This window comes from Cetorhinus maximus, unplaced genomic scaffold, assembly GCF_964194155.1.
Source record: "Cetorhinus maximus unplaced genomic scaffold, sCetMax3.hap1.1 HAP1_SCAFFOLD_826, whole genome shotgun sequence".
Taxonomy (NCBI): domain Eukaryota; kingdom Metazoa; phylum Chordata; class Chondrichthyes; order Lamniformes; family Cetorhinidae; genus Cetorhinus; species Cetorhinus maximus.
The window spans coordinates 77632-101452 of record NW_027596768.1 but is presented as its reverse complement, the minus strand read 5'-3'; the positions used below and the strand labels follow the sequence as shown (position 1 = coordinate 101452).

At 43.7% G+C, this 23821-nt stretch overlaps 1 protein-coding gene across 3 annotated transcripts in view; it reads left to right on the top strand.

The window, feature by feature from the left end:
- The window catches only part of ccar1 (cell division cycle and apoptosis regulator 1), a 131999-nt gene that overhangs the window by 57586 nt on the left and 50592 nt on the right, over positions 1 to 23821 (top strand). For all 3 annotated transcript variants that reach the window (XM_078536017.1, XM_078536018.1, XM_078536016.1), the window contains exon 12: positions 5931 to 6044. In XM_078536017.1, coding sequence (XP_078392143.1) covers positions 5931 to 6044 — 114 coding nt within the window. The remainder of the gene's footprint in view (positions 1 to 5930; positions 6045 to 23821) is intronic.

Sequence of the window (23821 nt, the reverse complement as noted above, 5' to 3'; positions counted from 1 at the left end):
TCCTAACTATCTTATAGGGGCTACTTAAGTTTGCTTTCAGGGGTTCACCCTGCAAAGGAAATAATACCAATACTTCATCCACTGCTTGGCATGTTCTAGTTGCAGCATCTTTGCCCATTTTTTCACTTTGGCTTGGAAAATTTTTAAGTGCTCTCATGCTACTTTACACGCTCCTGTGAGTCTTTCTAGAAACATGGACACATAATCCAACATGGAGGATTTGTCTTTCTGTTTTAGGAACTTTTCCTTAATCACTTTTAATAGACCTCACAACCATGGATCAATTCCAGTGGACTAATTCCAGTACATTCACTCAGAACCTCTGGTAGCAAATAGTAAGAAATCTAATCCTTTGTCCCAATCCTTTGGGTGCTCATGGCAATAGATCTTAATCATGGTTTTGACAGTCTCATGGTATCTCTCTAAAGCTCCCTGTGTCTGTGGGTGATAGGCGGTAAACTTTAGTTGTTTAATACCCAAACTGCTGATTATGTCCTGGAAAATTTTAGACATGAAGTTAGAACCTTGGTCAGATTGTATTTCAATTGGTGGGCCATAATGAGTGAAAAACTGAGTTAACTTTTCCATTACCATCTGCACTGTAATTGTCCTTAAAGGAAAACTTCTGGAAATTGGTTTGTCATATCCATGATTGTAAGGATATATTGATGTCCTGCGTTCATTTTGAGTAATGGTCCTACACAATCTACTAATACCCGACTGGTTCTTCAAAAACTGGTATGGGTATTAAAGGTGCTGGTTTGATTACATGTTGAGGTTTACCTACTACCTGACATGTATGACATGTCTTACAAAATTGCACTACGCCCTTATGAAGTCTTGGCTGTTTATCGATACTTGGGTTTTCCGTATCCCTGCATGCCCTGCCGTAGGGATTCCATGTGCTCCTGGCAGTATTTCCTTACGATATTTGGGCAGTGCCACTTTCTGATGAATAACCATCCATTCCTCATCCACATGTCTGTGAGGGTGTCTCCACTTCCTCATCAGAACTCTGTTTTTATGGCAATAGCGCTCTGAAACCCCTCCTGCCTCAGCTTCAGTATGAGCTGACTGTGCTAACTTCTTCAACTCTGGATCTGCTTTCTGAGCCTCAATTAATGAAGACCTGCCAAATGCTTCCTTTGAATTATCCTCATTTTTAAAGAGAGTTTTGGCTACTCTAACATCTGCTTGTGGTATTACTTTGACCTCTGGTGATGGACTTTGTTTAGCCATTGCTCTGGTCACCACACACGATGGAAAAATACCAGGAACTTGTTCTTATAACTGCTCCGTCTCTTTAGCCTCTCTAGAACTTTCCGTAATTATGGGTGTAGCTATAACCTTCACTCCTGCCAGTCATTCCCCAGGAGTAAATCAACTCCATCCACGGGTAACTTCTTAATCACTCCTACAATCACCGACCTAGATAACAAATCACATTCTAATTGCACTTTGTACAATGGAACCGGGGTATACTCTCTACTTATGCCATTTACCAATACTTTAGCTTTCATTGAACTCTCTGGAGGGAAAACGAGGTCATTCTCCAGGTAAAGAGTTTGAGTAGCTCCTGTGTCCCTTAACATAGTTATGGGTTTAGCTGCATCATTTGATGAAAAAGGGTTCATTTCCTTTAGACAAAAACCCTTTATATCTCTTGTCTACCTTATTCACTTCACCTGCATTCACAGCAGTGTTTACCTCCTTGTAGTTAAAGCTATAATTTGATCCGTGGCATTTTCTTTTTGAGTTCCCTTTTCGGACTCTCTCTCACGAACTTCAATATGTCTCATGGGCTTCCCTCGCAACATCCAGCATCCTGAACGAATGTATCCCACTTTATTACAGTGAAATCACTTAGGCCTTCAAGTTTCACCTTCACCCTCAGTACCTTCTTTCCTGATCTGGGGAGGAGACCTCAAAGTATTCCCAGCTATCCATTCTTTACCCTGGCTACTTGCCTTCCTTTCACTCTCCCACTTTCTATCCTTTTCAAATTTATGGGGGTGATTGAAAAAAGGTTTGGTTTTGTAGATCAGCTCAAAATCGTCAGCATGACTGCTGCCTGTTGAGCAGTTGCAACCCTTTGGTCTTCAGCATAGGTTCTTATTACAGAAAGTAGGGAGTTTTCAAATTCTTCCAGGAGAATAGTCTCTCCGAGAACTTAATACGTAGTTTCAACACTAATGCTTGTATCCATCTGTCAAAACTACTTCGCTTAATCCTTTCAAATTCAATGTAAGTTTGCCCAGGCTGTTTCCTTAAATTTCAAAACTTCTGTCTGCATGCTTCAAGGACCAACTCATGCACTCAAAATGCCCTTTTTCTCCACATCATAATCCCTAGTAAACTCCTGTGACAGTGAAGCATAAATTTCCTGTGCTCCACCTGTCAATTTGTTCTGCATGGACAATGTCCAGTTTTCCTTTGGCCAGCTCATCTGTTCAGCTATCCTCTCAAATGAAATAAAGAACACTTGAACTCAAAATTTGGAAGATCTTATACAAATTTCAACATCTCCCCACTGGGTTCTGATCTGGAAATAAGTCCTGCCTTACCCACTGGTGTCTCTTTTTTAACTGTCAGCGTTTTAAGCTGGAATTCTCTCTCTTTTTCTCTTTCCTCCTTTTCTAACTTTTCCATTTGTAACTCCCTTTCTCTTTCCTTTTCTTTTTCTTCTGCCTCTAGTTCCAATTTTTTTATTTGCAATTGAATTTGAGCCCATTTCATTGAATCACCCCTTGGAGAGCTCAATCTCTGAGACATTCCTTCCAATTTCAAATGCTGTGCTATCTCTTAGACTATCATTGCCTTCCTAGCTTTGGCAGCCAATCCTGCTCTTAATTTGCTTGCCAATTCGATTAACCTGGCTTTTGAGATCTCTTGTAAAATTGTCAGGGACATCTCTTCCACTTGCAGAAAATTTTAGCAGTTTCCAGAGCCATCTTATTTTTGACAGTACAAACCCAGTGTTCCCTTTTAGCTTTTATTACTTAGTAAATCTACACCCACATCATCGTTGTCTTTTGTTCCAAAATATCCTGGACCCGACCCCCCAAACTTTGTCATGACTCACTGGGGATAGTGCGCTGTAATATCAAGCCTCACTGCTCCCCTAGCCGGGACAAATGTGAAAAGTTTGACCAAACCACCAGATTGCCCCAATTCTACCTAATTGTTTAATTTCGGTTAACAGAATACAAGCACCAGGCTTTTAAACTTAATAAGTAAATAACTGTTTATTGAACAAACTGCCGTTAACCAGTAGCAAAAGAAACAAATATGAACTGCTAAATTCTAACACTATAACAGAACCTCTACCCCCCTCTTATAAGGCTCTAACAATGATTTTTCCCATTGCCTTTTGACGGCGGTTTTCAGAGAGAGAGCAGGTTATAAAGATATGAGGAGAAAAAGCCAGTTGGCTATTATTGTGGAATTACTGGAACCTTCCACATGCAGGAGAAAGAGGTTTTAGGTGGAGTTTCTTTCCGGCTAGGAACTATTCTGCTGCACTGCCCTCACACAAAAACCTGGTCACCTGGTCAGGAGCCAATTAAAACATTGTTGCCAGGTCGCTCCCTGGGTCCAGAACTCCTTTCCGCCACCATCCTGTCTTTCATGGCACACTCTGTTCTAGGACTGAAACATTGTGTGTATATCTCATCTTGTTCCAGTAGATATGCCTTTCAAATTGCAGTCATTGTAATTTTAAACTACAGATATAAAAAGATATGTTCCTTATACAGTGCATTCCTGATCTGTAACCACTTGCTGTGTGAAGGAAGCTTTTCCTCATGCCTCCATTGCCCCTTTTACCAATTACCTTAAATCTGTGTCCCTCTGATTCTTAACCCTTCCAAAAAAAGGAACTGTTTCTATCTATTTTGTCCAAACCCCTCATGATTTTGAATCCTTTCTGCACTCAATCCAATGCTTTCATATCCTTCTTAAAGTGTGGTGCCCGGAACTGGATGCAATACTCCATATGAGGCTGAACCAGTGTTTTATGCAAGCTTAACGTAATTTCCTTGTTTTTGTTCTCTACACCTCTATGTATAAAGTCCAGGATGCGGTTTACTTTATTACTCACTTTCAACCTGTACCTTTACCTTCAATAATTTCTGCCGATATGCACTCAGGTGCCTCTGCTCCTGCACTCCCTTTAGAATTGCACTCTGCTTTATAGTCTCTCTGCTTTTTCTACCAAAATGGACCATTGAAAAACCAGCAGATACACCCCTGCCCAGCTTGCCTCCTGTATTTTTATTGTAATCTTGTGCAAATGATCCAGGGTGTGGAGAAATTGAACGTGCAGAATCACTGGAGAAAGTTTTACTTGGATGATGGTCATACAGAGGGTATGTACTGGTATCAGGAAAGATACAACAAGCCTCTAGAAATGAGAAGACTGGCGATTGAGGCCTATAAATTATGAAAGAGGTTTGATAGGTTAGATAAGATGACTTGTGGGAAGTTTCTTTTGATTAATTCAGTTGGGCTTCGCTGGCTGGACCAGCATTTATTGCTCATCCATAGTTTCCCTTGAGAAGGTGGTGGTCAACTGCCTTCTTGAACTGCTGCCTTCCGTGTGGTGTAGGTACACCCACAGTGCTGTTAGGAGGGAGTTCCAGGATTTTGACCCAGCAACAATGTAGGAATGGCGATATATTTCCAAGTCAGGATGGTGAGTGACTTGGAGGGGAACCTCCAGGTTGGTGGTGTTCCCATCTATCTGCTGCCCTTGTTCTTCTAGATAGTAGTGGTCATGGGTTTGGAAGGTGCTGTCTAAGGAGCCTTGGTGAGTTCCTGCAGTGCATCTTATAAATGGTACACACTGCTGCTACTGTGCGTCGGTGGTGGAGGGAGTGAATATTTGTGGATGTGGTGCCAATCTGAAACTGAGGGCTATAAAATATAAGATAATCACTAATAAATTTACAGAATCGCAGAATGGTAACGGCAGAGAAGGTAGCCATTTGCCCATCATGTCTGTGCTGGCTCTCCGAAGAAGCAATTCACCTTGTGTCACTCCCCGACCTTCTCCCTATAACCCTGCACATTCCTTCTTTTCAGATAATAATCCAGCACCTCCTCAAATTCCTCAATTAAACCTGCCTCCACCATGTAGCAGTGCATTCCAGATCCTAACCACTCACTGCGTGAAAAAAATATCCTCATGTCATCATTGCTCCTTTCACCAATTACCTTCAATCTGTGCCCTCCTGTTTTGATCCTTCCATGAATAGGAAGTTTTTCCCTTTTTGCTCTGTCCTAGCTCCTCATGATTTTCTATACCTCTATCAAATCTCCTCTCAACCTTCTCTAAGAAAACAGCCCCAATTTCTCCAGTCTGTCTATGCAACTGAATTTTATCATACCTGGGGCCATTCTTATGAATCTTTTTTTGCACTCTCTAATGCCTTCACATCCTTCCTTAAGGATGCCCAGAACTGGGCGCAGTACTCTAGCTGAGGCTGAACCAATGTTCTATATAAGTTTAACATAAATTTAACATGATAGTTTAATAGGGAAATCAGGAGAAGCCCTTTTATCCAGACAGTGGTGAGAATGTGGAACTCATTACTACATGGGGTAGTTGAGAAAAATAGCACAAATAGCTTTTAAGGGGAAGCTAGATAAGTGCCCAAGGGAGAAAAGCATCGAACATTATTCTGATAGGTTTGATGAAGTGGGGTGAAAGGAGGCATCTGTGGAGCATAAACAATGGGATAGCCAAGTTGCCTGAATGACCTGTTTTGCACTGTAAAGTATATACAGCACATCCATTACAGGAGGCTATTGGCTTTAAAAAGTTCAATGTTGATGTATTGTTCTAAGGAGCAGAAATAGAGTAGGGTTTCTCTGTGAATTTATTGGATAATTCTGCTCTTGGTTGATAAGGTACTGTTGCCCCATTTTAGGTCATGCTGTTGGCAAGCCCTGGTATGGATGAACTCTTCCACAAATCATGTGCTCTTGCTGAGGACTCTCAGGAGGTACGGGAAGGATTCCAGCATCCTGCAAGGCTCATAAAGGTAGAATAATATTTAACTGTGTGTCTTGCAGTCTTCAATATTGCATGGAATTTTTAGATAAATAAATCTGCATGATCTGAGTTTTAGTCAAGCTCATTGTTTAAACATGTTTGTTTCTTCCTTAATTGATATTTCTGACTTTGATTGTGTTGCTCATTTTGTACATTGGCGTAGAATCTCCACTTCTAACCACATTTAGAATGGTGTAAAACAGGCAGCCATTAATTGTCTCCCATCACACTTCAACTTGTTAGGAATTCATAATATTCTAAACAAAGGCTTCAGCCCTGTGTCTGTTGGCCAATAATTAATTCAATGGACAAACATTTGAAGGCTTATTAAAGATTAATTGAATCAGAACAAACTCATGGCCAACATTGAGATTTCATGATATATTGTCATTTGCTACACAGGTTACAGTCAAATGAGTTGAACCCTCTAGAAGGCTTGCTCCTTCATCTCGCCTTTATAGTACAATGGAATTGCTTTAAAGCTCAGTTAAAAGGCCATTACATCATTTCCTCCATGACTTTCACTCTTGGTTTTCCATCAGGTGTTAGATCAGACTACAGGAGAGCTGCTCTGTGGCCACCCATTGATAATGCGATAGATCAAAGTGTTAGTCTTCATTATGGAAAACAATTGGATCACTAGCAAGCTCTGTTTTGTAAAGGATGCTGGGACAGCAGTTTTGAAGACGTAACTAAGAAAAATGAACATTTGACCGATGATGGCGTTGAACTCTTCCTGCCCTTTTTTAAACCATTTCTCAGCATGTGGTTGTCACTGTCATCTGTTGTCCATCTGTGGTTGCCCCAGAGAAAATGGTGGTGAGGTGTCGCTTTAAACTGCTGCAGTCCATATGGTGCAGGAATTCCCACAGTGCTGTTAGCTAGGAAGTTTCAGGATTTTGACGCTGTGACAAGGACATATCAATATAATTCTAAGTCAGGATGGAGTGTTATTTGCATGCGCCTGCTGCCCTTGTCCTTCTAGATTATCACGGTCATGGATTTGGGATATGCTGACAAAGAAGTCTTGTTGAGTTGTTTCAGTGCATCTTTTAGGTGGAATACATTGCTGCCAATGTGCTGGTTGTAGAGGGAGTGAATGTTTAAAGTGGTGGATGGGGAGCCAATCAGTGGGCCGCTTTATTCTGGATGGCATTGAACTTCATGAGTGTTGTTGCAGCTTCTCTCATCCAGGCTTGTGGAGAGTATTCCGTCACACTCCTGACTTGTCCCTGTAGCTGGTGGAGTAGTCAGGAGGTGAGTTACTTGCCACAGAATTCCCAGCCTCTGATCTGCTCTCATGTTCTATTTATTGGCCATTGTAGTTGAGTTACTGGTCTCTGGTGATGCCTAGAATGTTATTGGTGGGGATTTGGTGATAGTATTGCAATTAAATGTGTAGGAAAGATAGGTTCTCAGTTAGACCTGCTTGGATGATGAACAGCCAGAAGAACCTGATTAACCACACTGCCAAAAACGTACTCTTTCTGCAGCGAAGTAAATGCAGAGATGTGCCATCTTTTGAAAGAGCATCTGCAGTTACCATGTAGCGTAGAGTTGTAATATGCAGTGATGGTCACGTTTAGTTGTGTTTAAAACTTGGCTCCAGCTCCCTGTGGGCATGCTCCAGTCTTGACCCCGAGAAACACCCTCCTCAAAATAGCTTCATTCAGCCATTAACTATGGGTTGGATGCAGGCTTATGCTGTCAGTTGACTATAAACTCGTACCAGCTCTTCGGGTTAAGTCCTTCACCTTCAGTCTTTGTGAAGGTTGCTGTTGATTCCAGTTCTTTTTGAGGTTCTCCAAAGGCTTTCAAAATTATAGTTGCTCCTTTGTGTTCCTATCTCTTTAAATTTCACTTGCTTGTGGTTTGGCATTGCCAATATTAGTGTATTTCTTGCATCCACCCCAACTTGTACTTGCAGTTTTAGCTGATGAGCTGAAATGAACATATCAATTTTATATCTGTATCCCTCAGAACAGCAATAGGCATTCTGGTGTAAACTATGCTAAAGGTGGAGAATTCAGGCTTGCATTTCAACTGATTGGGCAGGCATAATCACCTTTGATTTCCCCAAATCCAGCAGCAAGAAAGAAGATCCCGCATCAGCATCCTACCCCAAGCCAACATTGAGGTGCTAATCTCTCAAAATCAGCTCTACTGGCCTCTGACACCAGACTCCCGGAGTAGCTGCTCTATTCTGAACACGGTAGTGGCAGGAGACTCCCAAGAGGTCAGCTGAAACACTTTAGTGATGTCCTCAGTGTTTGTTAAGAGGTCAAGCATTCCCATCATTTTATGGGAAACCCTGGCTTGTGACCAACCAAAACAGAAAGGCACCAAGCACTTTGTCAGAAATGTGCAAAGGGGTCGGAGGGAGCACACATACTTTCAAACAACCTATCTCCCCGACCCTTCAAGCACTACCTACCCCACATGTGGCAGAGTCTGCAGATCGCGCGTTGAACTCAACAGCAATCTCAGAACCCATCAAACCAGAGTGGAAGCAAGTCGTCCTTGATCTCAAGGAGCTGCCTAAGAAGATTCACTTTTGTTATTGGCTCCCAGGAATCGACGAATGAGAGTTGCATGAATTGTGGAAATTGCTGTCATAGAAGACCAAGGTGTCAGCTCTTTAACTGAACTGTCAATTCTGATCCCAGTTTTCTGCCCTTGCTTTGTATCCTTTTATATCGTCCTTTTCAAATCCTTTTCCAATTTTGCTTTTAAAGGGTCTTCCAACCCTTTCCAGGCTCCTGTGGTGAAACATTACATATTCTAATAATCCTGTGTGAAAATCTTCCTCCAAACTTGCCCCCTTCATTTTTCTCATGTTGACCCTGTCAATGCCCCCTTGTACTGATTCACCAACCAGTGATTCATCAACAGTATTTATGTTTCCTTCACAACTTTTTACAATTCTGAAAACTTCTGTTCAAATTCCCTTAACCACCTCTGGTCCAAGGAAAAAGCCCCATTTTTTGAGTATTTCTTCATAAATCTCTCTCCTCATTCATGGCATTATGCTACTGAATCTTGACTGCCCTCTATCCAGGACTCTATGGCCTGTCATAGAATAACTATGGCACAGAAGGTGGTTATTCAGCCCATTGAGTATCTGCTGGATCTCCATAGAGCAATCCAGTCAGTCCCATTACCCTGCTCTCCCCATGACCCTGCAAGTTTATTTCCCTCATCTGTCCATTCAATTTATTTTAAAAATCATTGATCGCCCCTGCTTCCACCACCCTTGTGGGCAGCAAGTTGCAATACTTGCTGCGTGATATAATTCCTCCTCACATTTCCCCTGCACCTCTTGCCCAAAACCTTAAATGCCCCCTAGTCCTTTTACTATCAGCTAATGGGAACAATTTTTCCTTGTCTACCATATCCAAGCCTGTAATAATCTTGTGCAGCTCTATCAGATCTCCTTTGCTCCAAAGAAAACAGTCCCCGCTTCTTCAATCTAATCTGGTGTGTGATGACCAGAACGTGGCAAAATACTCTACTCTAGTTATAGCCTTACCAGAACTTTATAAAGGTTCAGTATAACGTCTCTGCTTTCGTACTCAATGTCTCTATTTATGAAGCCTTAGATCCCAGATGTTTTGCTAACCACTTCCTCTCAACATGTCCTGCTACCTTCAAAGATCAATGCACATGCACCCCCAGGTCCCTCTGACCCTGCACACACTTAAGAATTGTGACATTAAGACATCAGGAAATATCGTGCCTCTATCCCTTCTGCCAAAATGCATCACCTCATACTTCTCTGCATTAAGTTCCATGTGTCACTTGTTTGCCCATTCTGTTATACTAGTCTGGCCTGTGGTGATTTAACTTCCTTTTCTCCCTGTGAAGAAGTGGCCTCGCATCCCCTCCCTGCCTCCCCTGAGAGTAACAGTCTACCATGATGGCTCAGTCAGTGGTTGTGTGGTAGAATCTCAGCCTACATTTCCACAGACTGTTTCTGGAGAGCAGGTGCCTGAGCCAAAAGGTATGTCAGTGTTAACCATGGAGAGCACCACAACCCAGCCATTTCAGTTCTCACCAGGTATTCAGTGGAAGTTACTGGTTAGGAGTAGCAACCCTGGCTGATTATCCCCATGCCCTGAGGCCAGTGGCCAACTTGTTGCCCAAGGCAGACTGGGAATTAAGCATTACTCATTACTTGGATATGATTCCACAGATGCCTGTCTCAACTAGGTGGGCATTTCCCTTAGTGCACTTTGACACTTAGCTCTCATTGTCCTCATCCACAGTGTGGGGAGTGGGTAAGAGGGTGAGATTTTATTGGTGGGACATTAAAGAGTATGGGTGTTAAACTTCTTGCAGCCAGTTGGTGGAGGAGGAGACCAAATCTTCACTCAGTTTTAGATTTACTCACCGGGTGAGACAATACAAATATAAAGTTCCTAATTCTACAGCCCATCACCAGTGTCCCCAAGTGCCTCTTCATACTCTTTTGAAAGTACAATTAACAAATAAACAGATTAATTAAATGAATGATCTATTAAAGGGAGGTACTGTAACAAAAAAAATCTTCAAAGGAAGCTCATGAAATTAAAATAATGTTCCTGGGGCTGATGATGCACTTCAGCCCCTGTGGCACCCATCACTTGCAGAAGTCCCCAAGTATATCGGTGGGCACCACTTGCTCCTTCTCCAGGGACTTTTGGGTGTGGATGTAACCATGGAAGAGGGGTAGGCAGGTGGGTTGAACAACCCCCTTCAACCGCCTGCTGCCTGGACCTGTCATTGGAGATCTCGGCTAAGTCCCAGAGCTGGCTCACGAGTAGGCCTTCTGATCTGCCCATTCCTCTCCACACTGAGTGGTCAAAGATCAGGAGCGTGGGGCTGAATTGTAACCAGAAGTTGAGGAGCAACCCCTTCCAGTAATGAATAAGGGCTGGAAAGTCGCACAGCCCACATAAACATGGACATGGACTCCTCAAGGCCACGGAAATTACAGGTGGCCTGGGAGCCCATAAATAATCGTGGGTTACATGAGACTGCTGCATGCCAGAGTCCCCCACCTGGGGCCCCTACCATGGCAGGACCAAACACCATGGCGTGTGCGGATGGCTGACAAGGGCGAGGAAGTAGAGGGTATACAGCATAGAACCATAGAAAAGTTAGTGTAGAAAGAGGCCATTCAGCCCATCGTGTCTGCAACAGCCAAAAAGAGAAAAAAGAAACTAGCCGCTCATTTTAACCCCACTTTCCAGCCCCTGGTTCGGAGCCTTGCAGGTTACAGCACTTCAGATGCAGATCCAGGTACCTTTTTAAATGAGTTGAGTATTTCAGCCTCAGCTACCAACTTAGGCAGTGAAGTCCAGTTGCCCACCATCCTCTGAATAAATTTTTCCTCATGCCCTCTAATCCTTCTACCAATCACCTTAAATCTATGCCCCCTGTAAGTGACCCCTCAGCTCGGGGAAACAGGTCTTTCCTGTCTACCCTATCAAGCCCCCCATCATTTTGTACACCTCCATTAGGTCTTCCCTTAGCCGCCTCTTCTAAGGAAAACAGCCCTAACCTATCCAATTTCTCCTCATAGCTGCAATTTTCCAGCCCTGGCAATATTCTTGAAAATCTCCTCGAGTGCCTTTCCAGAGCAATTATGTCCTTCCTGTAATGTGGTGACCAGAACTTTACACAAAATTCCAGCTGTGGCCTAACCAGCGTTTTATACAATTTTATCATTACACCCCTGCTTTTGTATTCAATGCCTTGCCCAATAAAGGAAAGATTCGATATGCTTTCTTGACCACCCTGTCCAACTGTCCTGCCACCTTCAAGGACCTATGGATATGCACCCCAAGGTGTCTCACTTCCTCAACCCCTCTCAATAGCTTCTCGTTTATTGCTTTGTTTGCCCTCCCCAAATGCATTACCTCACGCTTTTCCAGACTGAATTCCATTTGCCACTTCTCTGCCCACTCAACCAAACTATTGATATCATTCTGGAGTCAACAGCTATCCTCTTCACTGTTAACTACATGGCCAATTTTTATGTCATCTGCAAATTTCCCATTCATGCCTCCCACATTTAAGCCTAAATCATTAATATATACAACAAACAGCAAAGCTCCAACACTGTGTCACTGGAACACCACTGTAAACTCTTGTCCATTTGCAAAAACATCCATCGACCATTACCCTTCGTTTCCTGAACCAATTTTGGATCCAACTCACCACCTTCCCCTGTATCCCATGGGATCCCATTTTCCTGACCAGTCTGCCATGTGGGACCTTGTCAAATGCTTTATTAAAATCCATGTAAACAACATCCACTGCACTACCTTCCTCAATCCTCATTACTTTCTCAAAAAATTCTGTTAAATTATTAAGATACGACCTTTCCCTAACAAAACCATGCTGACCATCCCTGATTAATCTGTTCCTATCTAAATGACTGGTTTATCCTGTCTCTCAGAATTGATTCTAATAATTGCCCAACGCTGAAGTCAGACAGACCAGCCTATATTTATTTGACCTATCCCTCACATCCTTTTTGAATAATGGTACAAGGTTTGCAGACCTCTAATCCTCTGGACCTCGACTGTATCAAGCGAGGATTGGAAAATGATCCTCAAAGCATCCACTAATTCCTCCCTGGCTTCCTTCAACAGCCTGGGATACAATCCATCTGGCCTTTGTGATTTATGCACCTTCAAGAATGTCAGTCCCTCCAGTACTTTCTCTCTCACTATGCTCATTATATCTAATATTTCACGCTTCTGCTCTTTAACTAGAAAGCCTGCATCATCCTTATCCTTAGTGAAGACAGAGACAAAGTACTCATTGAGAACCCTGCCCACATCATCTGCATCAACCCTCAATGATCCCAGGAATGAAAGGCTTAACATATGAGGAACGTTTGAGGACTCTGGGTCTATACTCGATGGAGTTTAGAAGGATGAGGGGGGATCTGATTGAAACTTACAGAATACTGAAAGGCCTGGATAGAGTGGACGTGGGGAAGATGTTTCCATTAGTAGGACAGACTAGGACCCGAGGGCACAGCCTCAGAGTAAAAGGAAGACCTTTTAGAACAGAGATGAGGAGAAACTTCTTTAGCCAGAGAGTGATGAATCTATGTAATTCATTGCCACAGAAGGCTGTGGAGGCCAGGTCATTGAGTGTATTTAAGACCGAGATAGATAGGTTCTTGATTGGTAAGGGGATCAAAGGTTACGGGGAGAAGGCGGGAGAATGGAGTTGAGAAACCTATCAGCCATGATTGAATGGTGGAGCAGACTCGATGGGCCGAATGGCCTAATTTCTGCTCCTATGTCTTATGGTCTTATGTCTTAAGTTATCATGTACATCTCTGATAGGCCCTACCTTTTCCTTAGTTATTCTCTTGCTCTTAATGTACTGGAGAAGCATCTTAGGATTTTCTTTGATTTTACTTGCCAATATTTTTTCGTATCCTCTCTTTGCTTTCTTAATTTCCATTTTTACTTCACCCCTGTACATTCTATCCACCTCTAAGGCTTTCTACAATGCTAAATCTTTTGTGACTGTCATAAGTTTTATTTTTCTGCTTTATCTTGGCCTGTATGCTTCTGGATAACCAGGGGGCTCTCGATTTGGCAGTAGCATCCTTTTTCTTTGTGGGAACATGTCTACGCTGTGCCCGTAGAATCTCACCTTTGCCTCCCACTGATTTGACGCAGTCTTTCCTTCTGATGGCTGTATCCAGTCCACTCTCACCAGCTCTCAGCTTTGTAAAATTTGTCTTCCCCCAATTTAGAATTTTTCTTCCTGTTCTATCTTTGTCCTTTTCCATAACTGTATTATGGCCACTATCTTCAAAATGGTCCCCCACTGCTACTTCATCCACTTGCCCAGCTTCATTTCCTAAATCTAAATCCAGAATTGCACCCACTCTCATTGCCCTTGTTACATGCTGGCTAAAAAAGCTCTCTTGAATGCAGTTCAAATATTTTGCACCCTCTGTGCCCTTTACACTGTTCATATCCCAATTGATATTAGGGTGGTTGAAGCCCCCAACGATGATGGCCCGATTGTTTTGGCACTCAGAAATCTGTCCACGTATTTGGTCTTCTAACTCCCTTGCGCTATTTGGGGGTCTTATAATACACTCCTGGCAGTGTAGCTGCCTCTTTTGTTATTTCTGAGCTCAACCCATATGGCCTCATTTGATGCTTCATTTAGTATATCATCCCTCCTCACAGTTGTCACTGTTTCTTTAACCAATAATACTACACTCCCACCTTTTTTATCCCCCCCTCTATCCTGCCTGAAAACTCTATATCTAGGGATGTTGAGCTGCCATTTTTGCCCCTCCTTAACCTAAGCTTCCGTTATAGCGAGGATACCATGCTGCCACGTGTCTATCTGTGTCCTCAGCTCATCTCAAGCAGCCCGTACAGGAAAACCCTCTGTGCAGAGTGGAATGGCGTGGAGGAGATTTCCGCAAGATGACTCAGTTGTGGACCTGAGACTCCCGAGGGAGGCTTTGGGACTCTGGGTCAATGAGAGCTTCTGTCCAAACGAGGCTCAGTTCGAACAGGAGCGCTCCACACACCTGAAGTGTCTCTTTATACCCTTTTAAGCAAACTAAAATAAATAGATTATCTAACAACCCTTTAAAGGGTAACTGAAACATGAAGTGTCTCTTTACATGTACACAAATAATTATTCAATAACTGCTCCTTTTCTTTCCACAAATGAGAGGGAGTTGGAGGGTGGGATTAGACAGGGTGGGAGATTATAAAGTATGAAAAGCGAGCAGGAGAGTGTGATTAGACTGGATGGTTTATATGGAGGAAATAACCACAAGAAACTTGATGAGCTGGTATAGCCTGCTTCTGTACCATAACATTATTTTACATGTTTTTACCTATAGTTATTCTTGAGAAAATGTCTAATTCCATGATTCATGTTTTATGAGTAAACTTTAAGTTTCGGGATTGAATTGTTAAATGTAAGGTGAATGAGAACTCCTGGTGAGAAGCTGGTAAACAGACTTGAAGTAATTACCATCCAAATGATGACCTGTGTTTATTTAATAAGGCCAACATTGGAAGCTGGAAAATATTAAACAATGGGTGGCTTCTTTTTGGGTCTTGGTGGAGACCTGATGTCTACAGTTGCATTCTCAAGGCTTTTATTCTTATGGTCTCCCAGAAACAAGGGAAGGTTTTAAAATTGTGGATAAGTTTGAATCTCTATCTGGGGTATCCCAAGTGTGCCGTGTTGCCGTGCAGATAGATTGCAGGGAGGTGGTTTTCTTTGTTTTTTTTTGATGTGTGTGTGTTTTCTCACACACACAAGAACATAGGAGTAGGCTAGTCAGACCCTCGAGCCTGCTCCGCCTTTTATAGATCATGGCTGATCTACCTCAACTCCACCATCCCACACTATCCCCTTATCCTTTGCTGTCATTGATATCTAGAACTCCAATGGCCTCTGCTTTGAACATACTCAGTGACTGATCTTCCATAGCTCTCTGGGGTAGACAATTCCAAAAGATTCACAACCCTCCGACTGAAGAAATTGCTCGTCATCTCGGCCCTAAATGGCCTAACTCTTATTCTGTGACTCTGTCTCCTGGTTCGAGACCCCCGCCCCCTGCAACCAGGGGAAACATACTTTCTGCATCTACCCTGTCGAGCCCTGTAAGAATCATCTAAACTTCAATGAGGTCACCTCTCAATCTTCTAAACGCTAGAGAACATAGGCCCAGTCTCCTCAATATCTCCTCTTAGGACTATCCCCCCATCCCATGGATCAGTCTGGTGAACCTTCGTTGCACTCCCTCTGTGGCCTGCATACGCTTCCTTGGGGAAGAAGATCAAATCCGTACACACTACTCCAAGTGTGGCCTCATAAGGCTCTATACAACTGCAGCAAGACATCTTTACTCCTGTACTCAAATCCCCTTGCAATAAAGGCCAACACACCATTTGCCCTCCTAATTGCTTGTTGCACCTCCATGTTTGCTTTCAGTGACTTATGAACAAGAACAACCAGGTCCCTTTGAACATGAACGCTTTCAAATCACTCCCTGTTTAAGAAATTTTCTGCATTTCTGTTTTTGCTACCAAAGTGCATAACTTCACAATTTTCCACGTTATATTCCATCTGTCATGTTCTTGACCAATCAGTTTGTCTAATTCTCCTTGAAGCCTCTTTGCATCCTCCCCACATCTCGCATTCCCATCAAGTTTTGTGTCATCAACAAACTTGGAAATGTTACATATTACTCCCTTCGCCACCAACACACAGTGGCAGCAGTTTGTGCCATCTACAAGATGCACTGTAGGAACTCAACAAGGCTCCTTAGACAGCACCTTCCAAACTCATCATTGCTACCATTAGAAGGACAAGGGCAGCAGATACATGAAAATGTCACCATCTGGAAGTTCCCCTCCAAGACACTCACCATCCTGATTTGGAAATATATCACCTTTCCTTCACTGTCGCTGGGTCAAAATCCTGCAACCCTCTCCCTAACAGCACTGTGGGTGTACCTACACCACATGGACTGCAGCAGTTCAAGAAGGCAGCTCACCATCATCCTTTTCAAGGGCAACTAGAGATGGGCAACAAATGCTGACCCAGACAGCGGCACCCACATCCCATAAATGAATTTTTTAAAAATTGGTTCCCACATCCAAATCATTTATATAGATTGTGAATAGTTGGGACCCGAGCACTGATCCTTGCAGTCGTCGTCTTCTTCTTCGGCAGTCCCTCAGGACCGAGGATGACTTTCTTCCACTCCAGTGTTGTGGATCCTGAGGTGACCAAGAAACCCAATGCTGGATCTGCACACTCTGCCGCAGGTGGGGCAGGTAGTGTTTGATGAAGCGGGTGGTGGGATGCTCGGATTTTGCTCCGCTCCTTCCACTGTTCGCACTTAGCCTCCACTTGGGCCTGTCGGAGACATTTGAAAAGGTTGGCACCTTTGCAGATGCTTCTTCTCCAGTTTGGGCAGGCCTCAAGCAAGAAATTCCCATAGATCTATTGCATTTTATTAGGGAGGCTTTGGGGATGACCCTGAAATGTTTCCTCTGCCCTCCAGGTAACCGCTTGCCATGACGGAGCTTGGCGTAGAGAGCTTGTTTTGGGAGCGTCAGGCATGAAGACTTTGGGCCTGCGCAATGTAGCTGATTAACCATAATCAGTGCCTCAATACTGGGGATGTTGGCCTGAGAGAGGACAGTGATATTGGAGAGCTTATTTTGCCATTGAATTTGCAGGATTTTGCAGAGGCGTCGCTGGTGATATTCCTCCAGGGATTGAAGGTGTATGCTGTTGATGTCTCTGATGCATACAGGAGGGCAGGCAGCACTGCAACCCTGTACACCATGAGCTTGGTGCCGGGGTTGAGATCTTTGTCATTAAACACTCTTTTCCTCAGACAGCTGGCACACTGGAGGCAGTGTTGAGTTTCATCATCGATATCTGCCTTCGCTAATAGGAGGCTCCCAAGATATGAGAAATGATCCACACTGACCGATGGTTCACTGTGGATCTTGATAATTGGGTGAGGCAGTATTGCACAGCAGGAGCAGGCTGGTAGCGGACCTTTATCTTCTAGATGTTTAGCCTAAAGCCCACTCTTTAATATGCCTCCGTGAATGCATCAGTGATAATTTGGAGCTCAGCCTTGTGCATACACAAGCACTGTCTCTGGACTGGAGATGATGCAGGTTGAATAGTTTCCCGCTTGTTCTATCGAGTAGCTTCACTCCGGCGGGGAGCTTCATGGAGATGGGGTGGGGTGTTGCGGCGAGGAAGATGGAAAAGAGCGGTACTTGCGGTACTCCACTCGTCGCAGCCTGAGAATGGTCTTTTGTCCCTGCTCTCTGTTTCTGTTTGTGAACCAATCCTCAATCTATGCCAAGATATTACCCCCAATCCCATGTATTCTAATTTTGCTTATTAATGTTCTGTGTGGGAATACACCACTTCCACTGGTTCCCCATTATCTATCCTACTGGTAACATCCTCAAGAAACTCCAGCAGGTTTGTCAAACATGATTTCCCATTGATCAATCCATGTTGACAGTGTCCAATCCTACCATTATTTTCCAAGTCAGGTCCCAGAGTGAAACCTTGCCTGATAGACCCTAACTTTTTATATTTTTAGAAACTGTGCTGGAAAGTTACTGAGCAAAATCACAGGATGAACTTTTAACACAGAATAAAATATTTATTAAACAAGAAAAATGAACTATATTACACCAGACTAAAGGGTTGGAAAGGTCTCAATACAAACACAGGAAAATGATTCAAATATTCACTGTTCCTTAAAGCAGCGAGACTTGGGAACAGATAGGTTAAAACAGCGAGACTCAAGTAAGAGTAAGGGTAAAATAAAAGCAAGGATCCATATTCTATTTCGTTAAGATTTGTCTGGGGATCTCAGTCCTGTGATTTGCACATCCTGCGCTATGTGGGAAATCCTAGACACTCCTGGTGGCCTGGATAACCATGTGTGCAGTAGGTGCCTCTGACTAGAGCACATCGAGCTCCAGGTTTTGGAGCTTGAGCGGCAGCTGTGGGCACTATGGTGCATTCATGAGGCTGAGAGGTTCGTGGATAGCACGTTTCAGTACGTGGTCACCTCGCAGCTTAAGGAAGCGCAATCAGAGAGGGAATGGGTGACCGTCAGACAAAAGAAGGGGACTAGGCAGGTAGTGAGGGAATCCCCCGACTATATCTCACTCACACACCGTTTTTCAGCCTTGGCAAATGGTGAGCGTGTCCAACCAGAGCCAAGGCCATGGCGTGTGGGTGGTCTAGCTGCTCAGGGGGCAGGAGGAAGAAGTGAGAAAGGGCAATATTGGTAGGGGATTCGTCAGTAAGGGGTGCAGACAGGCGCTTCTGCGACCATAGACATGACTCCGGGATGGTATGTTGCCTCCCGGGCGTCAAGGCCAAGGATGTTACAGAACGGCTGCAGGACATTCTGAAGGGGAGAGCGAACAGCCAGAGGCCATGGTCACGTTGGGGCCAATGACAAAGGAAGAAAGAGAAATGAGGTCCTCCAAGCAGACTTCAGGGAGTTAGGTAGGAAATTGAAAAGCAGGACTTCAAAAGTAGTAATCTCCGGATTACTCCCAGTGCCACGCTGTAGTGAGTATAGGAACAGAAGGATAGAGCAGATAAATGCGTGGCTGGAGAGATGGTGCAGGAGGGAGGGCTTTAGATTCCTGGGGCATTGGGACAGTTTCTGGGGGTGGTGGGACCTGTACAAGTTGGATAGGTTACATCTGAACAGGAACGGGACCGACATCCTCGTGGGGAGGTTTGCCAATGCTGTTCGGGTGGATTTAAACTAAATTGGCAGAGGGTTGGGATCCTGAAAAATAGTTCAGAGGGGAGAGAAGCTGATATAGAATTAGAAGTTAAAATGTGAGTGAGTCTCGAAGGCAGAGGAAACATAGATAAGAAAAGAAGTGAGTTTAGCAAGATTAAATGGAATATATTTTAACGCAAGGAGCCTGAGGAATAAGACAGACAAGCTGAGGGCACAGGCACGTGGGAGTGTGATATCATAGCTATTACCGAGACTTGGCTAAAAGGGCAGGATTGGCAGCTCAACATTCCTGGTTATAGGGCATTCAGACAAGATAATGAGGGGACTAGAAGAGGAGGGGGGGATCGCAATATTGATCAAGGAATCAATTGTAGTAGTGAGGAGGGATGATATTTTGGAAGTTTCACCAAATTAGGCCATATGTACAGAAGTAAAAAACACAAAAGGGGCAAACACGCTGTTGGGTGTGTACTATAGGCTCCCAAACAGTCAGGGAGAGATAGAGGATCAAATATGTAATCAAATTCCAGAGAAGTATAAGAATAATGAGGCAGTAATATTAGGGGATTTTAACTATCCAAACGTTAACTGGGATAGAAACAAAAACAAAAATAGCTGGAAAAACTCAGTAGGTCTGACAGCATCTGCGGAGAGGAACACAGTTAACGTTTCGAGTCCGAATAACTCTTCATCAGAAGAGTTAACTGGGATAGTTTCAGTGTGCAAGGTAGGGAGGGAGTAAAATTCTTCAGTTGCATCCAGGAGAACTTTTTTTAGCCAGTATGTAGAAAGCCCAACAAGGGAGGGGGCAGTTCTGGACTTAATATTCGGAAATGAGCCCGGGCAGGTGGAAGGTGCATCAGTAGGGGAGAATTTTGGAGGAAGTGACCATAACTCAGATAGATTTAGGATAGTTATGGAAAGGTTGGGCCAGGAATAAAAATTCTAAACTGGGGAAAGGCTCATTTTACTACAATGAGATACGATTTGGCCCAGGTGGACTGGGAGCAGCTACTAGCAGGTAAAACTGTCAGAACAGCGGGAAGCATTCAAAGAGGAAATTGAGAGAGTACAGGACAAATATGTTCCCGTAAAGTCAAAGTGGGGGACCAAGTCCAGAGAACCCTGGATGTCAAGGGACATAAAGGTTAGGATTAAGGAAAAAAGAGAAGCTTATGGTAGATACCGAGGGCTCAGTGCGGCAGGGTTCCTATAGCAGTTTTAAAAAGTGCAAGGAGGAACTTTAAAAGGAAATCAGGAAAGTTAAGGGAGTGCATGAGAAAGCATTAATGGGTAGAAAAAAGGAAAACCCAAAGAGTTTTTAAAAAATATATAAAGGACGAGAGAATAACTAGGGAAAGAGTAGGTCCAATTAGGGATCATAGAGGTAATGTGTGTGTGGACCCGGAAGACGTGGGTACTGTCCTCAATGAATACTTTACGCCGGTCTTCACAATGGAAAAGGATGACACGGGTATAGAGATCAGGGTGGAGGACTGTGAAATATTAGAGGAAATTAACAAAGAGAGAGAAGAGGTACTAGCGGGTTTAGCAGCCTTAAAAGTGGATAAATCCGCAGGCCTGGATGAGATGTATCCCAGGCTGTTGAGGGAGGCAAGGGAAGAGACATCAGGGGCCCTGGCAGTAATTTTCAAATCCTCTCTGGCCACCGATGAGGTGCCAGAGGACTGGAGGACTGCTAACATTGCCCCATTATTAAAAAGGGAGGAAGGGATAAATCAGGAAGTTACAGGCCAGTCAGTCTAACCTTGGTGGTGGGGAAGTTATTTGAAAGAATTCTGAGGGACAGAATACATCTGCACATGGAGAGACAGATTAATCATGGATTTGTTAAGGGAAGGTTGTGTTTGACAAATTTGATCGAATTTTTTGAGGTAACCAGGAGTGTTGATGAGGGTAATGCATTTGATGTGGTCTACATGGACTATAGCAAGGCTTTTGATAAGGTCCCTCATGGCAGACTGGTCAAGAAAGTAAGAGCCCATAGAATCCAAGGCAAAGTGGCAGGTTGGATCCAAAATTGGCTGAGAGGCAAGAAGCAGAGGGTGATGGTAGAAAGATGTTTCTGTGACTGGAAGCCTGTTTCCAGTGGGGTTCCCAGGTGGTTAAGAAGGCATATGCGATACTTGCCTTTATTTGCCAAGACATAGAACACACAAGCAGGGAGGTTATTCTGGAACATATAAAACGCTGGTCAGGCCACAAGTGGAGTACTGTGTGCAGTTCTGGTGGTCACATTATAGGAAGGATGTGATTGCACTGCAGAGGGGATTTACCAGGATGCTACCTGGGCTGAAGGGTCTGAGCTATGAGGAAAGATTGGATAGGCTGGGGTTGTTTTCCTAGGAGCAGCGAAGGTTGAGAGGGGACCTGATATTGGTGTATGAGATTGAGGGGCATAGATAGGGTGGAAGGTAAACCCTTTCTCCACTAGTGGAGTGGTCAATAACCAGGGGCCATAGATTTAAGTTAAGAGGTAGAAGGCTAAGAGGGGAGTAGAAAAATGTTTTTACCCAGAGGGTGGTGGGAGTCTGGAACTCTGCCTGAAAAGGCGGTTGAGTCAGAAACTCTCGTAACATTCAAGAAGTATTTAGTTATTCACCTGTGTTGCCATAACCTCCAGGGCTGTGGGCCAACCATTGGAAAATGGGATTAGTGTAGTCAGATCTTTGTTAACCAGCGTGGACATCATGGGCCAAATGGCCTCCTTCTGTGCTGTAAGTGAGTCTTTCAACTAGCTATATCTTTACAAACACATACAAATTCGGAAAGATAAAACAATTTACCATATCTATCGTATATTATATTCAGGAAAGTATATGGTACAAATGAACCAACTGTGGACAGACACACCACACTCCAATGTAAATGACAGATGTGACCAATGCACTCATTTGCTTATTACATCGTGAGCCAATCAGTCTCACAGAAGCTCTCTTTCTCAATGAGGGTTTCCAATCTCCACATTTGAAGATTTCGTCTTGGGACTCTCCAAACATCACTCCCTCTCAGATGGCTTCAACAAGGATCCACCTCCAGGGTTTCAATCTCACCTGAGATTCCTTTCCCCTGGATCTCCACGTAGATTCAAGCTTCACCTTCCAAGCACACTTTCAGGCCTTCGGCCGTGCCAAGCAGAACACCACTGCTCCAAAATTCCGGAGTATGGAGTCACCAACCTTCGGCTGCATCCTTGGATCATCAGGGCTTCTCTCAAGTTGCTTGCTCTTGCTCCTATTTTCTATGTTTCCCCTGGAAGCTTTCCAACCACTGCTTTCTGGTGGCTTAGAAGGAGCTGCCATGCAAAATCTGTATAAAGCTGAATCTCCCCAATGACTCCCTCCACCAGACCAAAGTAAATAGGGTTCCAGACTATTAACAAAGAGCTTTCAAAAACCAAGGGTGTTGTCTGATTTTGGAATCACTCAGCAAGGAAGCAATGAGGCCCATGTTTGAGCTGGGGTGCCTACAATCTTGAGGTGCTTAGGGAGAGTTAGCGAGCCACCTAACAGGATGCTCATGGAAGGATCCCAAGAAATGTCATACACTCGGAGAATCCAAGGGACCCCCGCCCTGAGCGTTGTGGTACACTTTGGTTTGGTCCCAGAAGAAGTGAAGGAACCTTCAAGATCCTGTAAACTATCGAGTAACCCTCAGGTGGAAATAAGAGTAGATTTGGGAGTGTCCCATTGAGATTTTAAAGTAGACGAAATTCAAAATCCCAGTTCTTTACTAAAGGAATGAAACCACAAAATTCCATGTTTTAAACACAAGAATTTTTACTATACAAGGTTCAGCAGAGCAAACACTAAATGCTTCATATCCAAACTCTTACCATCCAGAATTAATATAAGTTAAACATGAATTAACAGGCAAATTGTGGGCGACTATAAACAATAAATTGCACATTAAAGGACTGATCAACTAAGACAGATCTTATTTGGCTCAGCAGTCCACTCAGATTTTAGTGCTTACAGTGAATCAGAAAGTCCTTCAAACTGTCTTCCTCAGGCGGACAAGCACGTCTGATCCCCAGCTGACAGCAGTGCACAATCAACCTGAATTCCACAGGCCTGGTCTTCACAAGTGGTAAATGTCTGCAGAACCTGCTCAAATTGGTCTGGATGACGTAGTTCCACCACTGTTAACTTCAAATAACAGTGCTTATTCTCAGCTTCAGGATCTAGCCACTTGTTGAGTCTTTAGCTTGTCTGCCCTTCATCAATGGGCTCAACAACTGCTATTGCACAGCTTGGACTGATCTGTGTCCTTTTATATCTTACAACAAGGTTCAATTCCGATTTCCCAGCCTGAGCTTGCTACTGATTTCCTTAGAAACTGGGAAGTTCAGTTTCATTTCTGTCTTCACCTTTTCTGCTTTCCTTTCAGTTTCATTTTGAGTTCAACCTCTGTTTTCAGGTAGGGCCTGCCTCAAA